Below are 16,780 nucleotides of genomic sequence, written 5' to 3' on the forward strand. Positions count from 1 at the left end.
GACCCTCATAAAACAGTGTTTTATCTGTGTTTTCAACTCAAATGTTCTTTCCTTAAACCATAATCATAATTTCCCCCTTATTATTATTGTTTGTGCATGTATAACCTTTGCACAGCAAAATGGCCTCAATAAGTTAATGATGCCAAAACTGATGCATTAGTTCTTTATATATATATATATATATATATATATATATATATATATATATATATATATATATATATATATATATATATATATATATATATATACATATATATCTCTCAAAGTACAAGTCTCCATCTCTATCACAGGCCTCCACAGAATAGAAACACAGCAGTATGAAGATGGCAGTTGAGTTTCCTCTCAGCAACGTTCACAGTGCACAGATTAAAGAGAACATTGTGGATGAATAGAGCAGTGTGCCTTCTTCTGTTTCCAAGCACAACATCATAAAGTAAGATATAGCTTTAACTTTTCATACCATGATTATAATGGTCAAGTGGAGCCTCATCGGTCAAATAAAGACCACTGAATATCCGGTTGTTGAAAACCGACAAATAACAGTGGTAAAAAAATGTCATATGCTTTGCATAAAAAATACTTTCTAATGTGCCTTTTAAGCTTTTGGAATCATTTTAGGGATGTTTTTATTTGGATAATGAAGTGACTCTACTTCACCATCCTCACTGCCCTGTACATGACCCCACCACACAACACCAAATCTTCTCTGCCCTGCACATGACCCCACATTATGTCCGATCTAAAGATCTATGTTCTGAGCTCTCATCTGCAAACCAATACAAGATCACTTAACTTCTCACAGTCCTCCACCTTCACTTTTAACACAACATATGCATAGGCACAAATTAAGCACTTTTAACCATCCAAAAGTGGGGTATTTTTATATAGCCTACGCACATTCTGTGATACCAGATCGCAAATACTCGGGTGTATATAAATTACGATCCAGGGTAAAGCTTTTTACACATGTACAATGCTTTTGAGATGCATACAAAATGTTTTTGACTGCATAATAGTCATGATATTCAAAATTAAATTTGAAGCTATACTGCCAGAGCAATAATTCTATATAAAAGCCAAATTAACAGTAATATACAAATGCACAAACGTACACACCTTTGAAACTTATCAAAACTAAACGATGAGGACACATTTGCGCATCACTTGACACAATTTCTCCGTGAACTATTGCATTACATCCATGATTAATTCCCGAGGGTGTTCGGAGGAAAGTACATATTTAATTAAAAAGAGCAAAACAAGATTATTAACTTACTGCAACCGCCCGGGATCCATTTGGGAGAGTCGAAATTCTACCGAGCCTTAACGCGAGTAACCCACACGAACAGGCTCAAAGCCCTTCCTTCTATCACAGATAAGACTAGCCAACAGCTGCGATTACGGACAGTTAACATTATATATGATGTAAATATATTGAGGGTTTGTCAGGTCTTGCAGGCCATAAAACCCACTTTAATGACCCCACGTGCTTTTCCTGAACCACTCACTGGTCCTGCTTTGGGCAGTTGGCATAAATAACCCTCAAAACTTCAAAATACAAGGCAAGAGAGCTAAAAAAAGAGGGGATTGTGTAAAAAGCAACATAGTAACCACAGAAACTTGCAATGGGGCCCTTTCGGTCAAGATAGCGAGTGTAGAAATTGAAAGAAGCATGGAAATTGAATCTTCAATATAGGTGAGTGAGACGATTCTAAAATGAAAGCGCTTTTGGAAAGGTATACATTGACTAGATGCCTGTTCTTTCAGATTAAGGTATATGTAATGGTAACATTCATAAACTTTAGAAATATCGAGATTACATTTCAAATAGGCTACACTGACAGCGCTGAGAAGGAATGAATTAAAAACTAAATTAAAAACAGGCTATATCAAACCAACAGGAAAAGAGCCTGCGTGAACAAGCCCGTCGAAACGTAGCATTTCGAACACGCAGGCATCGCTCGTGTCCTTTGTTTGACACGGGCCTGGATTATGTGATTTTGGCACATAGTGTGACTAACATCATATGTCTCATTAACTAAATGTCAAATTTCATCAATAACGTAGAAGCATGAGCAGTTCACTCTTAACGTCTTTAATCATGTGCTTTACACGAAGTACGATTAATAACGCTTTTGTATCATACTGCAAATGCATTTTCGAAAAGCAATTCGTATCTTCATAATTTAGTTGGACAGTATCTGATTAAGTGTCCAAACTATCTTTGTTTATCTATCTATGTTTTCGATGGTTCTCTAGCCTATACCAAAACGTCACTTTGAAATGTTTGTGTAAACTTCCGCCGATTTGTTAAAAAAGGAAACAGTTGTCAGCGGCTGATGGGTGAGAGGAAGTGCTGTAAAAGTTTATTGGGGTCATAAAGTTTTATGTGCCTCCGTTTAAGGGCTACTGTAAATAAGTGACCAGAGCTTCAGTCATGTCTCATCAGTGCAAGTATACAAATTCAGACTTGGTCCTCCATTGATGCAGGAATATTTATCAAAATCATATTAGGATTCGCGCGGAACGATTTCTTTCTGAACGCGTTATTAAACGGACCTTCAGTGCAAAAATGCATTGTGTAAAGAAAGAGTCATTGTTTTGTTCCTGTTGCTTTAGAAGACAACATAATAATAATAATACAAATAATAATAATGTTAACAATTGGTTATTCTTTACGTTTCATCAAGTTTATTTACAATGATACCACATTGGACGTTTTATTGGACACAGATGGCTTTTAACCGAGAACTAACGAAACTTTCTGATATATTGCCACTACTGACAATTAAATCTTGTTATTTTAATAATACATCACTGACTGGAAAATTATCGATGTGGCTTAGCAGTGAAACTTCGGAAACAACAGAAATAATGGATCATGCGGTTCACCCAAAAGTAGGTCGTGTAGCTTGTTTGATACAAGAGGTATCAATAAGCCATTTCTTACAAGCCATGTCCTATATGTAGGCAAATCAAGAATAGAGTGTAAAGAAACAAAAGTCAAGGTAGCTATCTGAAAAAATAGCCCCAAATACATTCAATAAAATAGAAAAATGTTATGATTGCACAGTAGACATAACCCTCAAGAGAAAATGACCATTTGGCTGCTGGCTGACAGGCAACATGATAAACAGCGTTTAATATGACACTACAGTTGTTGCATTATCATCATGACGTGCGGTTTACCACCCTTATGTGAAGATTTCAGTTGTATAGATGTATTTACGACAGAAAGTACAATGAATAAAAACACAAGTCCCATCAAAATGCAATGGGCAGGTTGATGAATGTTTAAGCAAAGCACCACATTATTTGCACCTACATTTAAGTCAACATAACTGGATGCAGGCCTTGGTCATTTGTAAGTTACTGATACAAGTGATTGTAGTAAAAGCAGATTCAAATAAAGTTTAAGCTCATACATCATTCAAATAAGCACCTCCAGCACTCTGGGAAAGGAGCCCTATCAATAAATATGGACATATTCACATAACAACATGATACTGTAGACAAATGAAAGACATCAACTGTTGTCAACATGAAAATCTAGTTTAAATAGTTTGTTGTTTCAGTACAAGTTAACACTGCCTTTATTTTCAAACTGAAGCTGTGCAGCGCGGTATTATAGTCCTCCTTTGACTTTCAACTTTGAGTCCTTCTTCCACTTCATTCGACGGTTCTGGAACCAAATTTTAATTTGGCGCTCGTTCAAGCAGAGGTTATTGGCAATCTCGATACGTCTGCGACGTGTGAGGTACCGGTTGAAATGGAACTCTTTCTCCAACTCCAGAGTCTGGTACCGGGTGTAACTGGTTCGTGACCTTTTACCATCAGATTCTGAGGTGGCATCAGAAAGATATTGGGTTACCTATTTGTAACATTTTATCGACTGTCGTCCTCATGCATGAAATTAATTGTCATAATCTTTGATGAAGTAGCCACCAAACACAGTCCATAGAATGTAAAATGCAAACATCAAGCATTATGCAATCCAAAATAAAAGCAGTGGATAGGTGGTATGAAGCTAATATTTATTTATTCTGAAATAAGAAGTCATGCACAGAAATAACACAAACGTAATGAAACATAATAATCACAACTGTGAAAAGGCCAGCGCTTTCTAACATGTCCTGACACAAAATATTGTAAAAGCTGAGCAAAAAAAATAAAATAAAAAAAAGAGACACTGCGATTGCAATGCCTCATTTTAGAGGATGCAAATTGACAATATAGTTTTGCTGAACTTTGCTTTTCTACTCCAGTGGTGAAGAGTACAACTAACCGGAAACACAAGTACTGCCAGAACATGTAAATGTATGCAAAGATTGGTTTGAAATCCCACTTCACTTGAATAACATGTAAACGCCCTTTCATTTTAAAGCAAAATATAATACTTACATTTAAGTTATTATTATTTTTTTTAATTTCATTTTGCTTTTCCTAACCAGTTATTTCTACATAAATTTAACCGGAGATCACATCTTCACAGGAACAGGACAGGTTTACGAGCAATAGATGCCTTTGTCATAAAATTTACGGCCGCTAGTTTTATTATTTCCTTCGTTTGGCCTATAAACTCAAGAGGAAAAATATGGAGCGACAAAACATGGTAGGAAGGAGATGCGATGACGAGGATGATATACGTGCAGTTTTCCTCTCTTCTAAAACAAACTTTTAACGTACCTTTACCGTGGCTCATGTGTAGCTTTGTCATCCACGGATATATCTGCGCCTGCGACTGGTTCTGACGCTGAGTCGAGTTACTTTGTTGCTTTATCGCTGAATTAGTCTCCATTTTGACATCGTCTGTTCGGCTCTTGCCACTGGGCTTCTCCATAACTTCCATATTCCCCTCGGCTTTTTGGCTCAACAGTCCGTGACTGAGGGGGTTGTACCCCTGAGTGCCTACAAAGCTACGCGAGCCCAGAGCTGAACAGGACTGTGTTCGCTGAACTGCTGCACTGCTCCTTGCACGCTCGGTTGTGTTTATCGCCTCCCGTTTCAAAGAGTTGGAGGGGATCTGAGCACTGAACGATCCGCCGAGATCAAGTCCTTCGTACGCGTAATTGGACTCGTGGAACTCAGAGTGAGCTCCATAGTTGCCAAAAGTGTGCATTCTACAAGAGGAGGCGTCTTGCGTTTGCTTAGAAAAGGACTTTCCAACGTATGAGCTCATTCTTTTCCCCAAAACAATATAACCTTGGAGAGACTCACAAAAAGCACTCGGTCACGGCAGAGACTGAGTCAGCTAAGAAGGTGAACATAAGTTGTTAAGAAGTTTAATTTGTTTATTGGGCTTTATTTGTATTTCTAGAGGACGTTAGGCTTGTCCTTAAAAAAAGAGCACGATTTATAGGTGGAGGAAATCATTTCCTTTTTTCTTGATACGACGCGTAATGCCCAAATATGGAATGTTTAACTAGAATCACGTGCAGCTCCTGGCCACTCATAAATTGGCTTGATCCCCAGGAGGTTATTGATAGATAGGGGAACGTGTCCGATAACTTCTCGGTATTGAAATCATGCAAGGGTCTGGGCTGAAAAGGGAGAGACCGTTAGACAAGAGCGTCATCTGGCGTCTAATACTGGACAGAGCGGTCTCTCTCACACACACACGCGCGCGCGCACACACTTGTTCAAACAGGATGATGGACAAGATACCATGCAGTAAGATGATATGACACATTAAATGACAAGGCAATATGAAAAACATGGAGTAGGCCTATACGATTATCACAGTAGTTACATAGGCTTTATGACAAATATGTTTTTCTCCTGTTTCACTAGCTCTAATTTCTTTTTTTTCTTTTTTTACTGTTTTTGTGTATGTTACTTTTTTATTCAGAATTTGAGAAGTTATGTCTTTGTAATCATGGGAGGACTATACACTGTGTCAATGCACGTGCATTTGTTGCAGAGGCATCCCAAAACCACATGTGATTATTTATCGCCGAACAACCGGTTGCCGGTGGTTAGAAGGGTTTTTGTCAATAAATCATGAAATGAGCGATGCTTTATTTATTGAATGAAACCTGTGAAGTAGTCACGTACGTTAATAATTAGGTATATTAACAATAATCATGTGCATTAGTCTATTCAAATAATTGGAGTTTGGGGAAATTGAGTACAATTAAAGAATAAACCAACTCCGATGTATCCGTGTATTTAATTCGTTATTTGGATTTTAATCAATCAAAAACTCACAAAAATATGTAGGCCTCAATAAAAGTTCGTCAAACTTTTTTTTACTCAATTCTGAAACCATTGATGATACGGGAAGAGCGCAAAGCTGGAGTCAAAAAGAAGAAAATAGAAAATATGTTTTTTTTTCTCCAAAAAGTTTATTAAATAATACACAGTTTACACAAACAATATAATTGCGTAACAAGGTATATGTTTGTTTTCATATGGGTGTGATTCTCACTTTAAGACAAGTTTATATGCATACAACTATGATGAAATGTATTTTTTTTGAATTTCTCTCAAATAGTTAATGTGCCAGTACAGCGGCATTTTGAACAGCAAAACACTGACGAGGCAAAGGCTAAATTAAGAAAACAGAAGAAAAAAAATGCATTAAGTATTTAGGTAGTGTAGTTCATCCCGTCAGTGCTCGTTTCATTTGTACAAATATGCATCCACAAAAAATTGAATGTGCACATAAGAAGTTTCCTTCACTTCTGGAATGCTTAGGGTTCTGTTTAGAGGTTTAATAGTTGGGGAGACGTAGCTAACTTATCAAATTCGAGAATATTTTCATCGAATGTGATTTCTACGAGCTATAGCGACATGATACTAGACCCACACAAATAGTTCATCAGTGGCATTGTCACCACGCAGTCAGTAATGAGCTATTTTCAATACAAAGAGAAGTGAATTACATTATGGTGGATAACGTGTGTTTCTCTCTCTCAATCTCTCCATTTGTTTCTACGTGTGTACATGTTAGTGGCGTGGTGTTGTAGTAGAGCTTGTCTATTCAGATCGTTGGAGGAGGGGGCAGTCAAAGGAATAGCAGAGTATACAGTCCATGCATTAATATTTGCAAATTCTCAGAGTTTAGGTAGTTATGTTGAAGTTAACAGGCGTTCGAGAACGAGAAATGGATTTCCTAATCTTTCTTTTTCACTTCCTCGGTTTCCTCCTCGGTCTCCTTCTCGGTCTCTTGAGGAGTACCCGTTGATTCGCTTCCCGGTACAGTAGATGTTAGATTGGTCTCTTTCTTCCATTTCATGCGCCGATTCTGGAACCAGATTTTGATTTGACGCTCGGTTAGACACAGAGCGTTGGCGATCTCGATGCGTCTGCGTCTGGTTAGATATCGATTGAAGTGAAATTCTTTTTCCAGTTCCAAGGTTTGGTATCTGGAGTAAATCTGGCGACCTCTTCTTCTGTCTGATCCGTACCCAACTCCTGTTGTGGGGAAAAGTGCAAATAAAAAAAAAAAATCACACATAGAGAAATTCTTAATTATAAATGCCATTTAAAACACACGTTTGAAATACTGGTGGAATAATCCAATTTTTGCATTATTTTGTTTTATTATTATTAATTTACAACGTATATGATATAAAAATGTGGCAAAATAATGCATTTACGCAGCATTTAACCCATATTACAATCACACAACAACGCGAAGCATAATATTTTGATTTTCAGTATTTCTTAATATTTCTTTCAACTAACTTTGCCATCTAGTTTTTTCCAAACAGTAGCTACATCAGAAGAGTTGTTACATTTTAACGTAGTCGTGCATGCTCATGTAAAATGTAGTTTTTGTTGTATATTTTTCTAACGCACTCACACTTATTGTACAAGTTTTTGAAATAATTCTGGAACTTGAGTATTAAAAGGAGGTAGCCAAATGGGATTCCCCTCTCTGAAAAAGGGGGCTTTATAGTGTGATGATTTAGTAGTGGTTTATGAGGCCATAAAATGTAGTTACTCTGTTGATAGGACGTATCGTAAAACAGACCAATTCCACCAGGGTATGTCCCAAGTCGCAGTAAAAACTCACCGCTGTGCGAGTTCATGCGCTGCATCCACGGGTAGATCTGAATGTTGTTCCCTTTCTGATCATGTGTTCCTGCACGAGCTTGTTCCAGGTTGTACTCCTGGGCAACGTGGCTCTGCGCATTGAGTCCCATACTAGTTTGCCTGCAACTGGGAAGCACATCCTTATCTTGAAGAAACACGTTAGATCCATACTCGTACGGTCCTCGACTTGATCCAAACACAACGTTATCTTGAGGTGAATAGAAAGGGGACGCATAAATCCGGTTCTGGGTTACTGTGGTGCCATAAGACGAAAAATGTCTGACTGAATCATATGTGGTCGTGTTCAGTGGCATGTTGGGCAAAACCTCTTGCCCACCAGATAAATGGCACGAGAGCGACGGGTTCGCGAAGTACGAATTCATACCTTTCCTATCGCCCTCTCACCAACTCACCCTCCTATCTTATTTCCCCTCTCTTAATCTCTCACTTTCTTTCTTTGTGCTTTGGGGTCTGCTTTCTTCTGTCACATACACCCGTCTCCTGCCTGCTTTCCTAACTCTCTTTCAAAGGAACTTCAGAAGGATTTCAATAATATTAATTTCCAGTCTCCGGTTAAGACGCGCAAAGCAAGTGTTATAGCCAAGGCTTGGCTCATGGAAGGACAATATGACAGCGTCACCTGACCACTTTCAGCCAATTGAATGCGCTGTGTATGGAGGAATACCGAGCTTGTAGCTTCGTATCCTTGTGGCTTCAGTTGATAATGTTTAAGTAAACACACACAAAAACACAGAATAGGCACTCACACGAACAATGAGATGTCTTTTTGTGCATTAATCACAAATTTCTCGATGTGTAATGGAACGGTAAATCTATTATAATCAAGCGGTTTGACCATGAGCTATTTTTCAATTAAAACAATTACCTGTAAGATCGCGTTTACAGCTGATTATTGTCGCTGACTTAGACCAAACTAAATATTTTTAGATTTTACAATATGACAATAGGCCTTCTAAATCATAACTATATGTAGCTATTTCTTCTCGGAGCAACAACTTTATTACTACATTTACCTAACTACTGGGTAGATGAATACACTCAATTTTTTTTTTAAATGACCAAGGGCTAATTGCTACATGCCTGTTTACTCCTTATCTATGCATATATTGTTAACCCTCCATGTTAAGATGCATTTCGCAATTTCATTCAAGAAATTGTGAATAACTTTGCTGGTGTGCATTTCATATCGTATTATTAGACATATTCAGGACATTGTTGTCAGTCACCAAATGTGATGTCCCCATTTGTAATGTATTGATAATTTCAATGGTAAAAAGAACGTGAGTAAGGAGGGGGGAAGGGGCATCTTACTAAAGAATGCGTCAAACGTGCCTTGGTGCCATAAAAGTCACAAAACCAACTGAGGACTTCCAGCACTGAGGCAATTATCCCTTTGAATGTATGGGGGCTGTGCAGTGAGTCTCTTATCTTGTGCACTGAAAGCTGCACATTTTTTTTTTTTTTTTTTTGCATTTAACTTTCTAGGGTATTCAGAATGTTTATGAATATAAATAATACTAAAGACTTCTTTACATAATTTATGTATTATTGATTGTATTCATTCTATTTATAAGTATTTTTTTACAGGATTTCGTGCAGTGATCATATGCCAACAATCTGTTGAACAATACAAATATAACTGTTCTGCTTTATTAAACATTTGCAACTATATTAATGGAATTGTCAATTTATAAATTATGTTCAAAGAATCGGTGGTGGGAAAAGAACTAGTTTTAACCGAATGTTTACGGTATGCTCCATGACCTTAATGCACGCCACATGACGGAACGTGTGAGGCCAAAAACAGTGGTTTAGAAAGAGGTGCGCAAAACACGAGATTGACAGAACAGTAAAATTTACTTCCAGCCCGACAGTGAGAAAAGGCATTTAGCAGCTATAAAACAGGCTAATCTGCTTAAAGACTGATTAAATGCATACAATATTTCTTTATATCCCAAAGTAGCCTACTTTAAACAGGGATCAATCAATATCAAGGATTGATGTTTTAAAAGGGTTGTCATATTTTGGACCAAATTTCTAGTCAAATCTCAACTAAGTGTATATCCTAACATCAATTTGGTAAGTGCTATTTCGTCAGTTTACGACTGCAGCTTATGAATATTATTAATTATCTTCCGAAGTTAATTCATTGAAGTTTATACTAAAAGTAGCAGTTGTAGTTATATTCATAATAATACTATTAATTCATTAAATAATCATGCAATAAAAGTAATAAACAAACTAATTACAGGCCGCAAAATTAATAAAGTAAATATAGCCTATAGTAGTCAGTACGGCAGTGTGGACCTTAACGTATATTACTATGATTTCATTTATAGTATAACACCATGTATAATGTGGAAATAACTAATAAAAGTAATATATAACAGTAATAAAAAAAAATCCTGCGTGAAAAGTGTGTCCACACGTTTTAACATATTTCATCACCATTTTAAGAAAAACAGTTGCATTGCAAACAGTAAATTGAACAGTTGCCAGTTCAAATATTTGAAATGTAATTAACCTTTTTTTCCACAGCAATAATTTTTTAACACGTTTTCATTAAGCTTGTAAATATTTGGAAACAGGAAAGTACGATGCTGAAAGCAAACTAATTAAAGATTATCTATTCTTAAATCATTAAATTGACACTTCGACGTGTTTGGCGGAATTGAGATCAAATACTAATTGTGGGTTGCATCTATATATGACATCTCTTTGATGTTCAATATTGCACAAACGACTTTGAACAAAAAAAAAAAAGCCTTTGATGGGGAGATTTTTAATAATGTGATCTATTTTACAGCATCAGTCTTGTGAATGAAGTCGCGAGTAAAACACACCACACTCAGTCTGCAGTTGGTATGTTGATGTGACTAGAGAGAAAGAGCTTTAAGTGTTTTATTGCAGCCCTTAAGACAAATCGCACGGTTGTGTTTTAGCGTTTGAAGAGGCAATAAATAGACATCCCGTTTGGCCTGTATTCTGTTTACACTCGACGAAACTACGCACTAATGTGCGCCAAAATCGGACTTACTTCCACTGCTTAATTTACGTGATATTATTATCTAAGGCAGGAAAAAAGCAAGCAATACACATCCTAACCGTGCTCGGTAATGGCCTAGTCTGCACATTCTCCAGTTAAATGAATGTTATCATTGGCCTATTTATTTGTAACGGATATTCACAATTGCAAATTCCAACGATGAGTCTTTTAGCTTTCTTATCCAAGCCCAACTTTCCTACCCTGTCATCTATGTCGATGTATCTATGCAAAAGCATAATCCATAATAGTAACGTGACAGCTGAAACAGAGTTTCATGTGCAGCTAAGCACTTGTAACAACACACGACCCGAAGGGGCATTTTGGTTTTTAACTAGCACAAGATAATTCTGTGAAATTATGTGGCCGCGTAATGACCTCCATGAATAAGATGTTTTGAAGTAGAGCGAACTCACATTGCCCTGCGGTTCTTGAAAGGAAATGTTTGGAATTGAAAGTTCGCCTGGAATTTGTTTTCATTTTCGTGGCAATTCTGAATTATGCCTTCTATGATTCAAATTCAATAGCGGTGGCAGACACGAGACTGGCTCAAAGTTTACACAAATGATAGTCAGATGGTAATAAATGTGTCAATTTCATAAACCTGTTTAAAACTTTGCTATCAGCGTTAAGAATAACTGTAATACACAAATGAATAAATCTTATACACTTTATATACGTACAGACATAAGGATTAGTTAAATAGACACATTTTTAATGGTAAACAAAAGACATTCATTATCCCGAGGCAAAGAGGAAACTCACAGTAGAACAACCCCGCCCTCCACCCGCTTTCTTGTCCCTCACTTAGCCTACACACAAATACGCATATGCACATCGACGAACCATATGCGAGCCCACACAGAAGCATTCAGCCTTAATAAATGAACACTCAGGTTAAAAATTAAAATAAAATAAAAATTAGTTCACAAACTCAGCTCTAAATGAGACGGAATTTTCTTTATAAAAATTCCCTGTTCATAACACACTTCTAATGTCACAAATAAACATAAGGACACAAGTAAAAATAATTAAATTAACAATTCCATAAAAAAATAAATGTTTGTCTTTACCACATAATAACTGGTTTTATTAATGACAGTCTTTTTTTGTTTCCCCCATTCCAGCCTCATACCTGGATCTCAAGAGGCCCGTGACCGAAGATCGCAGCTATTTTTTTTTTTTTTGGTTCAGCGGAGTACCAATGGACTTTATTAACATGCTATCTCATTCTATTAACCTGCATAACTCTATTAAATCTAAAGCTTCATGTTTGTCAGTACTGTTTCATTACCATGAGATAAGATGACAATAAAGCAAATTTTAAAAACAGTATGTGTTTCTGTAATTGTCTTTTTAATTTGTTTTGTCATTTTATAAATGAATTATAATTGATCATTAATATTAATTACTTAAAGCCACCATACACACATAAAATAAAATACTGTGAATTTTTATTTTTATTTTTTCCAGTTAGTAGGCTATATTAATATTAAATTTATGCATTTAGCAGACGCTTTTATCCAAAGCGACTTACAGTGCATTCAGGCTATCAATTTTTATTTTATAATATTCATTTAATATTAATCTATATGGTGAGAAAGTTATACTTTCGACATAAATATATGGTGTTATCTCTATTAAAGGAACTTTTTACATACATAGCTACACCAGCAAATACCAGATAAATTGCCACATGAAAATTAGAATCGGAATTTTATGTGGACATTTGCTGTTCCTGACTTTAGGCTCTGTATAATGCCTTGCATATGGAGCAGGCACAAGGTGGCAGTGTTGTTTGATTTAGTCCTCACTGAACGACAGCACTGGATGATTGAACACTCAGAGAGAGAGACAGAGACAGAGAGAGAGACACACAGAGAGAGAGAGAGAGAGAGAGATTCTGTGAAAATTAAGATATGATTAAAGCGTTTAATGAGTTTGCTATGTAACAATATGTGAGTAGGTGATCCAGTGTAAATGATTGTGTTAACATATGCAACTCTTTGGTCATTAATGGTCACAACCATAATACATCAATCTGGATACAAGTTTTTAAGTCTTTCAAAATATAACTCGATAATTTCTCACTAGAAGCCTAAATAATTAACATTTTCCAATCACTTATAGACAGGAATTATACTAAAATATAATCTAGAATAAACAATGGAATACCCATAGCCTGATGAGTTCAAGCCATAACATTTAATGAGCTGAACACAGTTTTTTGTAAAAGGCCCCAAATACATCAGTGTTTTCTATTTGCACATTTTTATAAAGCTTTTCTATTAAGTCATGTATAGAAGCCTAAACAAATGCAAATAATACATCAAGCTCCAGTATCCAGTAGACTATTACCCGTATCAAATATACACAATTAAACACATAACCTGACCAACTGTATACATATCTGAGAAGAAGCTCATCACCACACTCGTTTGGACAACTTAACTTAAAAACGATTCTATTCATTGTCACCGTGACAAATAAAAGTCAACAATAGAATCAGAAAGCAACAACACGCAAGTCACTTGTCAGCAAGGCGATGCGTTCACAACCAATATGTGTTAAGGGAAACGCCACAATATAAGTGCGTGTTCATACATTGCATGCCACTCTTGTGCGCATCCATTTTTGACTCGAATATAGTACTGTCAAATGTTGGTATTGTGTAGCTGCATGCCTGTAAGAAGCCATTAAGGATCGTAGAATCATTGACTTACCCGCGTTCGCTGTTGTTTGTGTGACGCACGTTTCCTTGGTGTATAGCAGCAGGATCATACTAAGGAACGGCACCAGGATCTCATTCTCCTGTGCTCAGGAAAAATGTAATCTTTCGAGGAGAAATTATCATATTTACGCACTCTAATCCTTCACGCTCCAGCTATCAGGGCTGTTTCCCCTCTAGGGGATCAGATAGGTAGAAAAGCGACTGGGGAGGCGGCGACGTCTGAGGACTGAGGACCGTCAGTCATTGCTAGCGCTGAAGCAGACGAGACAAGATGGTGTTACAGAGCATTTAAAAAATCCGCCTGAGCTAGAGATTACACAGAAAACGTGAAAAATGTCTGGTGCTAAGATCATTTCAACACCACCGCGAGCTCGCAAGTCGGAAGATGGGGAGATCCAGGGGAAGACAACAGCACAAAGTTCATGTTCATAGAGTGGGTACCACGTGGTCTGACGCAACCAATGACCGCGTGTATTCAGTCGTAAACTTTTATTACTTAGCTGTAAATTCCCCCTCTAAACAACTAGGAATGTGTTACGTTTCACCCTCTCTCAAAGATCGCATTTCCCATTTTCCTTTTCCTTTTATTAGTCAGTATTAGGCTATATTCGTCATATATTATGAAAAACCTATTTATTAGTCTAATACTATTAAAATCTTAATGATAGCATTAACGTTTTGCGAAAGTGGGTAGACTACTATGAAAATGGTAAAACAATGCAATTATAATGGAGGGAAAAAGTGTATTAGGTGTGTGTTTATAACTTGTACAAGGCAATGAGCTCATGAATGTATGAATATGAAAAGTAAACACGCATTGCCTTGTATAGCCTACCCACAACTTAATTTTGCTCAGAACAAACAAATAATTTGAATAAATATTCGTTATTAAATGAATTTAATACAAAAAAAATCTAATACAGCAAATATATATATATTTAAACCACAGGGCTGTTTCCTTATTTACCCCATTTGACCCTTAGAGATTTTGTTTTGGGCTGATTGTTAGCAGAAGCTGGTTTATGTCTAGTTTATGTCTGTAGCTGTTTGGAGAACATTCAAGAATGACTCCGAATCACTAGGATACAGATAGTTTTGATAATAGACACTTGTTTAAGATAAAGTTAAAATAAACACATCAACGTTGCATGAGCATTTGTAAGAACAAAACAATTAGCCATAAAGATCTAATCAGTGAGAACTAACTAATGCGTTTACTTTGTCAAAATCGTATGTCACAAAATTACTAAATCGTTACAACTGGACATTCATTGTGTAGGAGGCACTTGTAAAATAGAACAAAATATGGTTAAAATAGTTGCTCAGCATTACATAAAGTCTTTTGAAATTTATGCATTTACAAAAATTATTTTAACATAATTTTTTCATTATTTTAAGAACCGCAAAAGTTTGACTGTTCATGTGCTGTCAAATATATGCACTGAACAAATAATAATATTAATGCTAAATAAACACGCCTCTTAGTCAGACAGCACTGCTCTATTAAGTCATTGTCATTTGAAAAAATGTATGATTCTTGGTTCAATTATGTTATTTAAAACTCTATTAATGTCAAATATTGACTAACAGTTCTGGAACTGACACTTCTGACAATTTTAAAGTTCAGAAATGTGCACTTCAGTGTTGAATTGTGGTGCAGGTGAGTAAAAGAACTGCTTTGCTGAGGCTTATCTTATTCTTTAGTGGCTAACGCTATTTGTTTTCTACAAACGAAATTCGTTAAATGATCTTGATTGGTTTATTAAATTGTATTAAATCATTAATTGCATGTCGACAGCATTTAAATATATCTTTAAACATTATTTAATTAGGTAATTGTAACGTGTAGGCAAATGCATGCAAAAAGACAGTTGTAACTGAGCCAAACAAATGCAAAACAAAAAAAATACACCAATTTCATATCTAAACCAATCGACAGAACTTCCTTGTAAGCCATGTAAGTTTCTCCTCAAATTAATTTCTTTTCACTACTTTATTTCAGTACATACATTTTAGTTTCATACCACAAACTTAAACAGAATAAAAACTGATATAAGAATATCGAAAAAGCATGCACGATATCTTACTGAAGAGCCACTTTAATTAATCCCATTTTACTAGTATTTTTCAAATTTGATAGCACAGCCATAAACAGAGTAGATATGTGTACATATGAAAACTTCCACTATTATAAAGGTAAAAAAAATAACTCACACAAACATATGCACACATGCATACATACACTTAAAGCAGTCCCACGTCCACGTTGCTTTCCTTCTGTCTTGTTCTAGCCTGTCTGCACTGCACGGAAATCAAAAGGCAAAAACGTCTGCCCGGATGCGACACTGTCGGGTTTACACCACCAATAAAGTTTACTGCAGGTATAGTAAAGGCCTCATTTGGAATGTTACAGCAGAGCAATACAAAGGCAAGGCGGATGGACAATGACCACTACAATTGTCACTACAGCAGGAACTTCCTGAAAAGGTCTATGGCTTAACTAAAAATATCTTCTTCCTCTTTATATTTTTATTTTTTTCAACCGGAACATCCAACACCATAACGACAAAAGTAGTGTAATAAACAATTGCACCCTAAACGGTAACCTAAAAATGGTAACATCTATGTTTAGAGTTTTATTTGGTTCGAAATATTATTAGGTATCACTGAATCAACCTCAATACGTTAATTTGTTCAAATAAAACACATTTATGGGTTAAATGAGGTTGAAATCGCTAACAACTTACCAATTTTTAGGTTTAAGTCAGGATGCTGTGCATTTACAAATGCAAGAAAATGTGCAAATAAAAAATAAAATAAAAAAAGAATTGTAGCCTATCAGTATACGCAGATCTCATCTGCTTCGATATCTTAAGCGCATACATGTAGCTACACTTTAATCATTCGTATCGATTTATGTTTTGAAGATACATCATTTTAAT

The 16,780-nt window shown here is 36.1% G+C and overlaps 2 protein-coding genes across 4 annotated transcripts; both read right to left on the reverse strand.

Moving 5' to 3' along the window:
- Nucleotides 1-3,001: 3,001 nt before the first annotated feature.
- LOC113065716 (homeobox protein Hox-C5a) lies at nt 3,002-5,798 on the reverse strand. Its single transcript, XM_026237192.1, has 2 exons — nt 4,690-5,798; nt 3,002-3,843 (listed from the first exon to the last, which is right to left on the reverse strand). The coding sequence occupies exons 1-2, from the start codon at nt 5,180-5,182 to the stop codon at nt 3,629-3,631; spliced, it is 708 nt and encodes a 235-aa protein (XP_026092977.1). The 5' UTR covers nt 5,183-5,798; the 3' UTR covers nt 3,002-3,628.
- Nucleotides 5,799-6,327: 529 nt separating this feature from the next.
- On the reverse strand, nt 6,328-16,132 carry LOC113065717 (homeobox protein Hox-C6a). Of its 3 annotated transcripts, none has more exons than XM_026237195.1 (3): nt 16,053-16,132; nt 8,024-8,251; nt 6,328-7,419 (listed from the first exon to the last, which is right to left on the reverse strand). In XM_026237195.1, the coding sequence occupies exons 1-3, from the start codon at nt 16,072-16,074 to the stop codon at nt 7,118-7,120; spliced, it is 552 nt and encodes a 183-aa protein (XP_026092980.1). In that variant the 5' UTR covers nt 16,075-16,132; the 3' UTR covers nt 6,328-7,117. The 3 variants fall into 3 exon arrangements, with proteins under 3 accessions (XP_026092980.1, XP_026092979.1, XP_026092978.1); XM_026237194.1 differs by lacking the exon at nt 16,053-16,132 and adding an exon at nt 13,831-16,025; XM_026237193.1 differs by lacking the exon at nt 16,053-16,132 and having other exon boundaries at nt 8,024-12,295.
- Between the last annotated feature and the right edge of the window lie 648 nt (nt 16,133-16,780).

This window comes from Carassius auratus, chromosome 48 (genome assembly GCF_003368295.1).
Source record: "Carassius auratus strain Wakin chromosome 48, ASM336829v1, whole genome shotgun sequence".
Taxonomy (NCBI): Eukaryota; Metazoa; Chordata; class Actinopteri; order Cypriniformes; family Cyprinidae; genus Carassius; species Carassius auratus.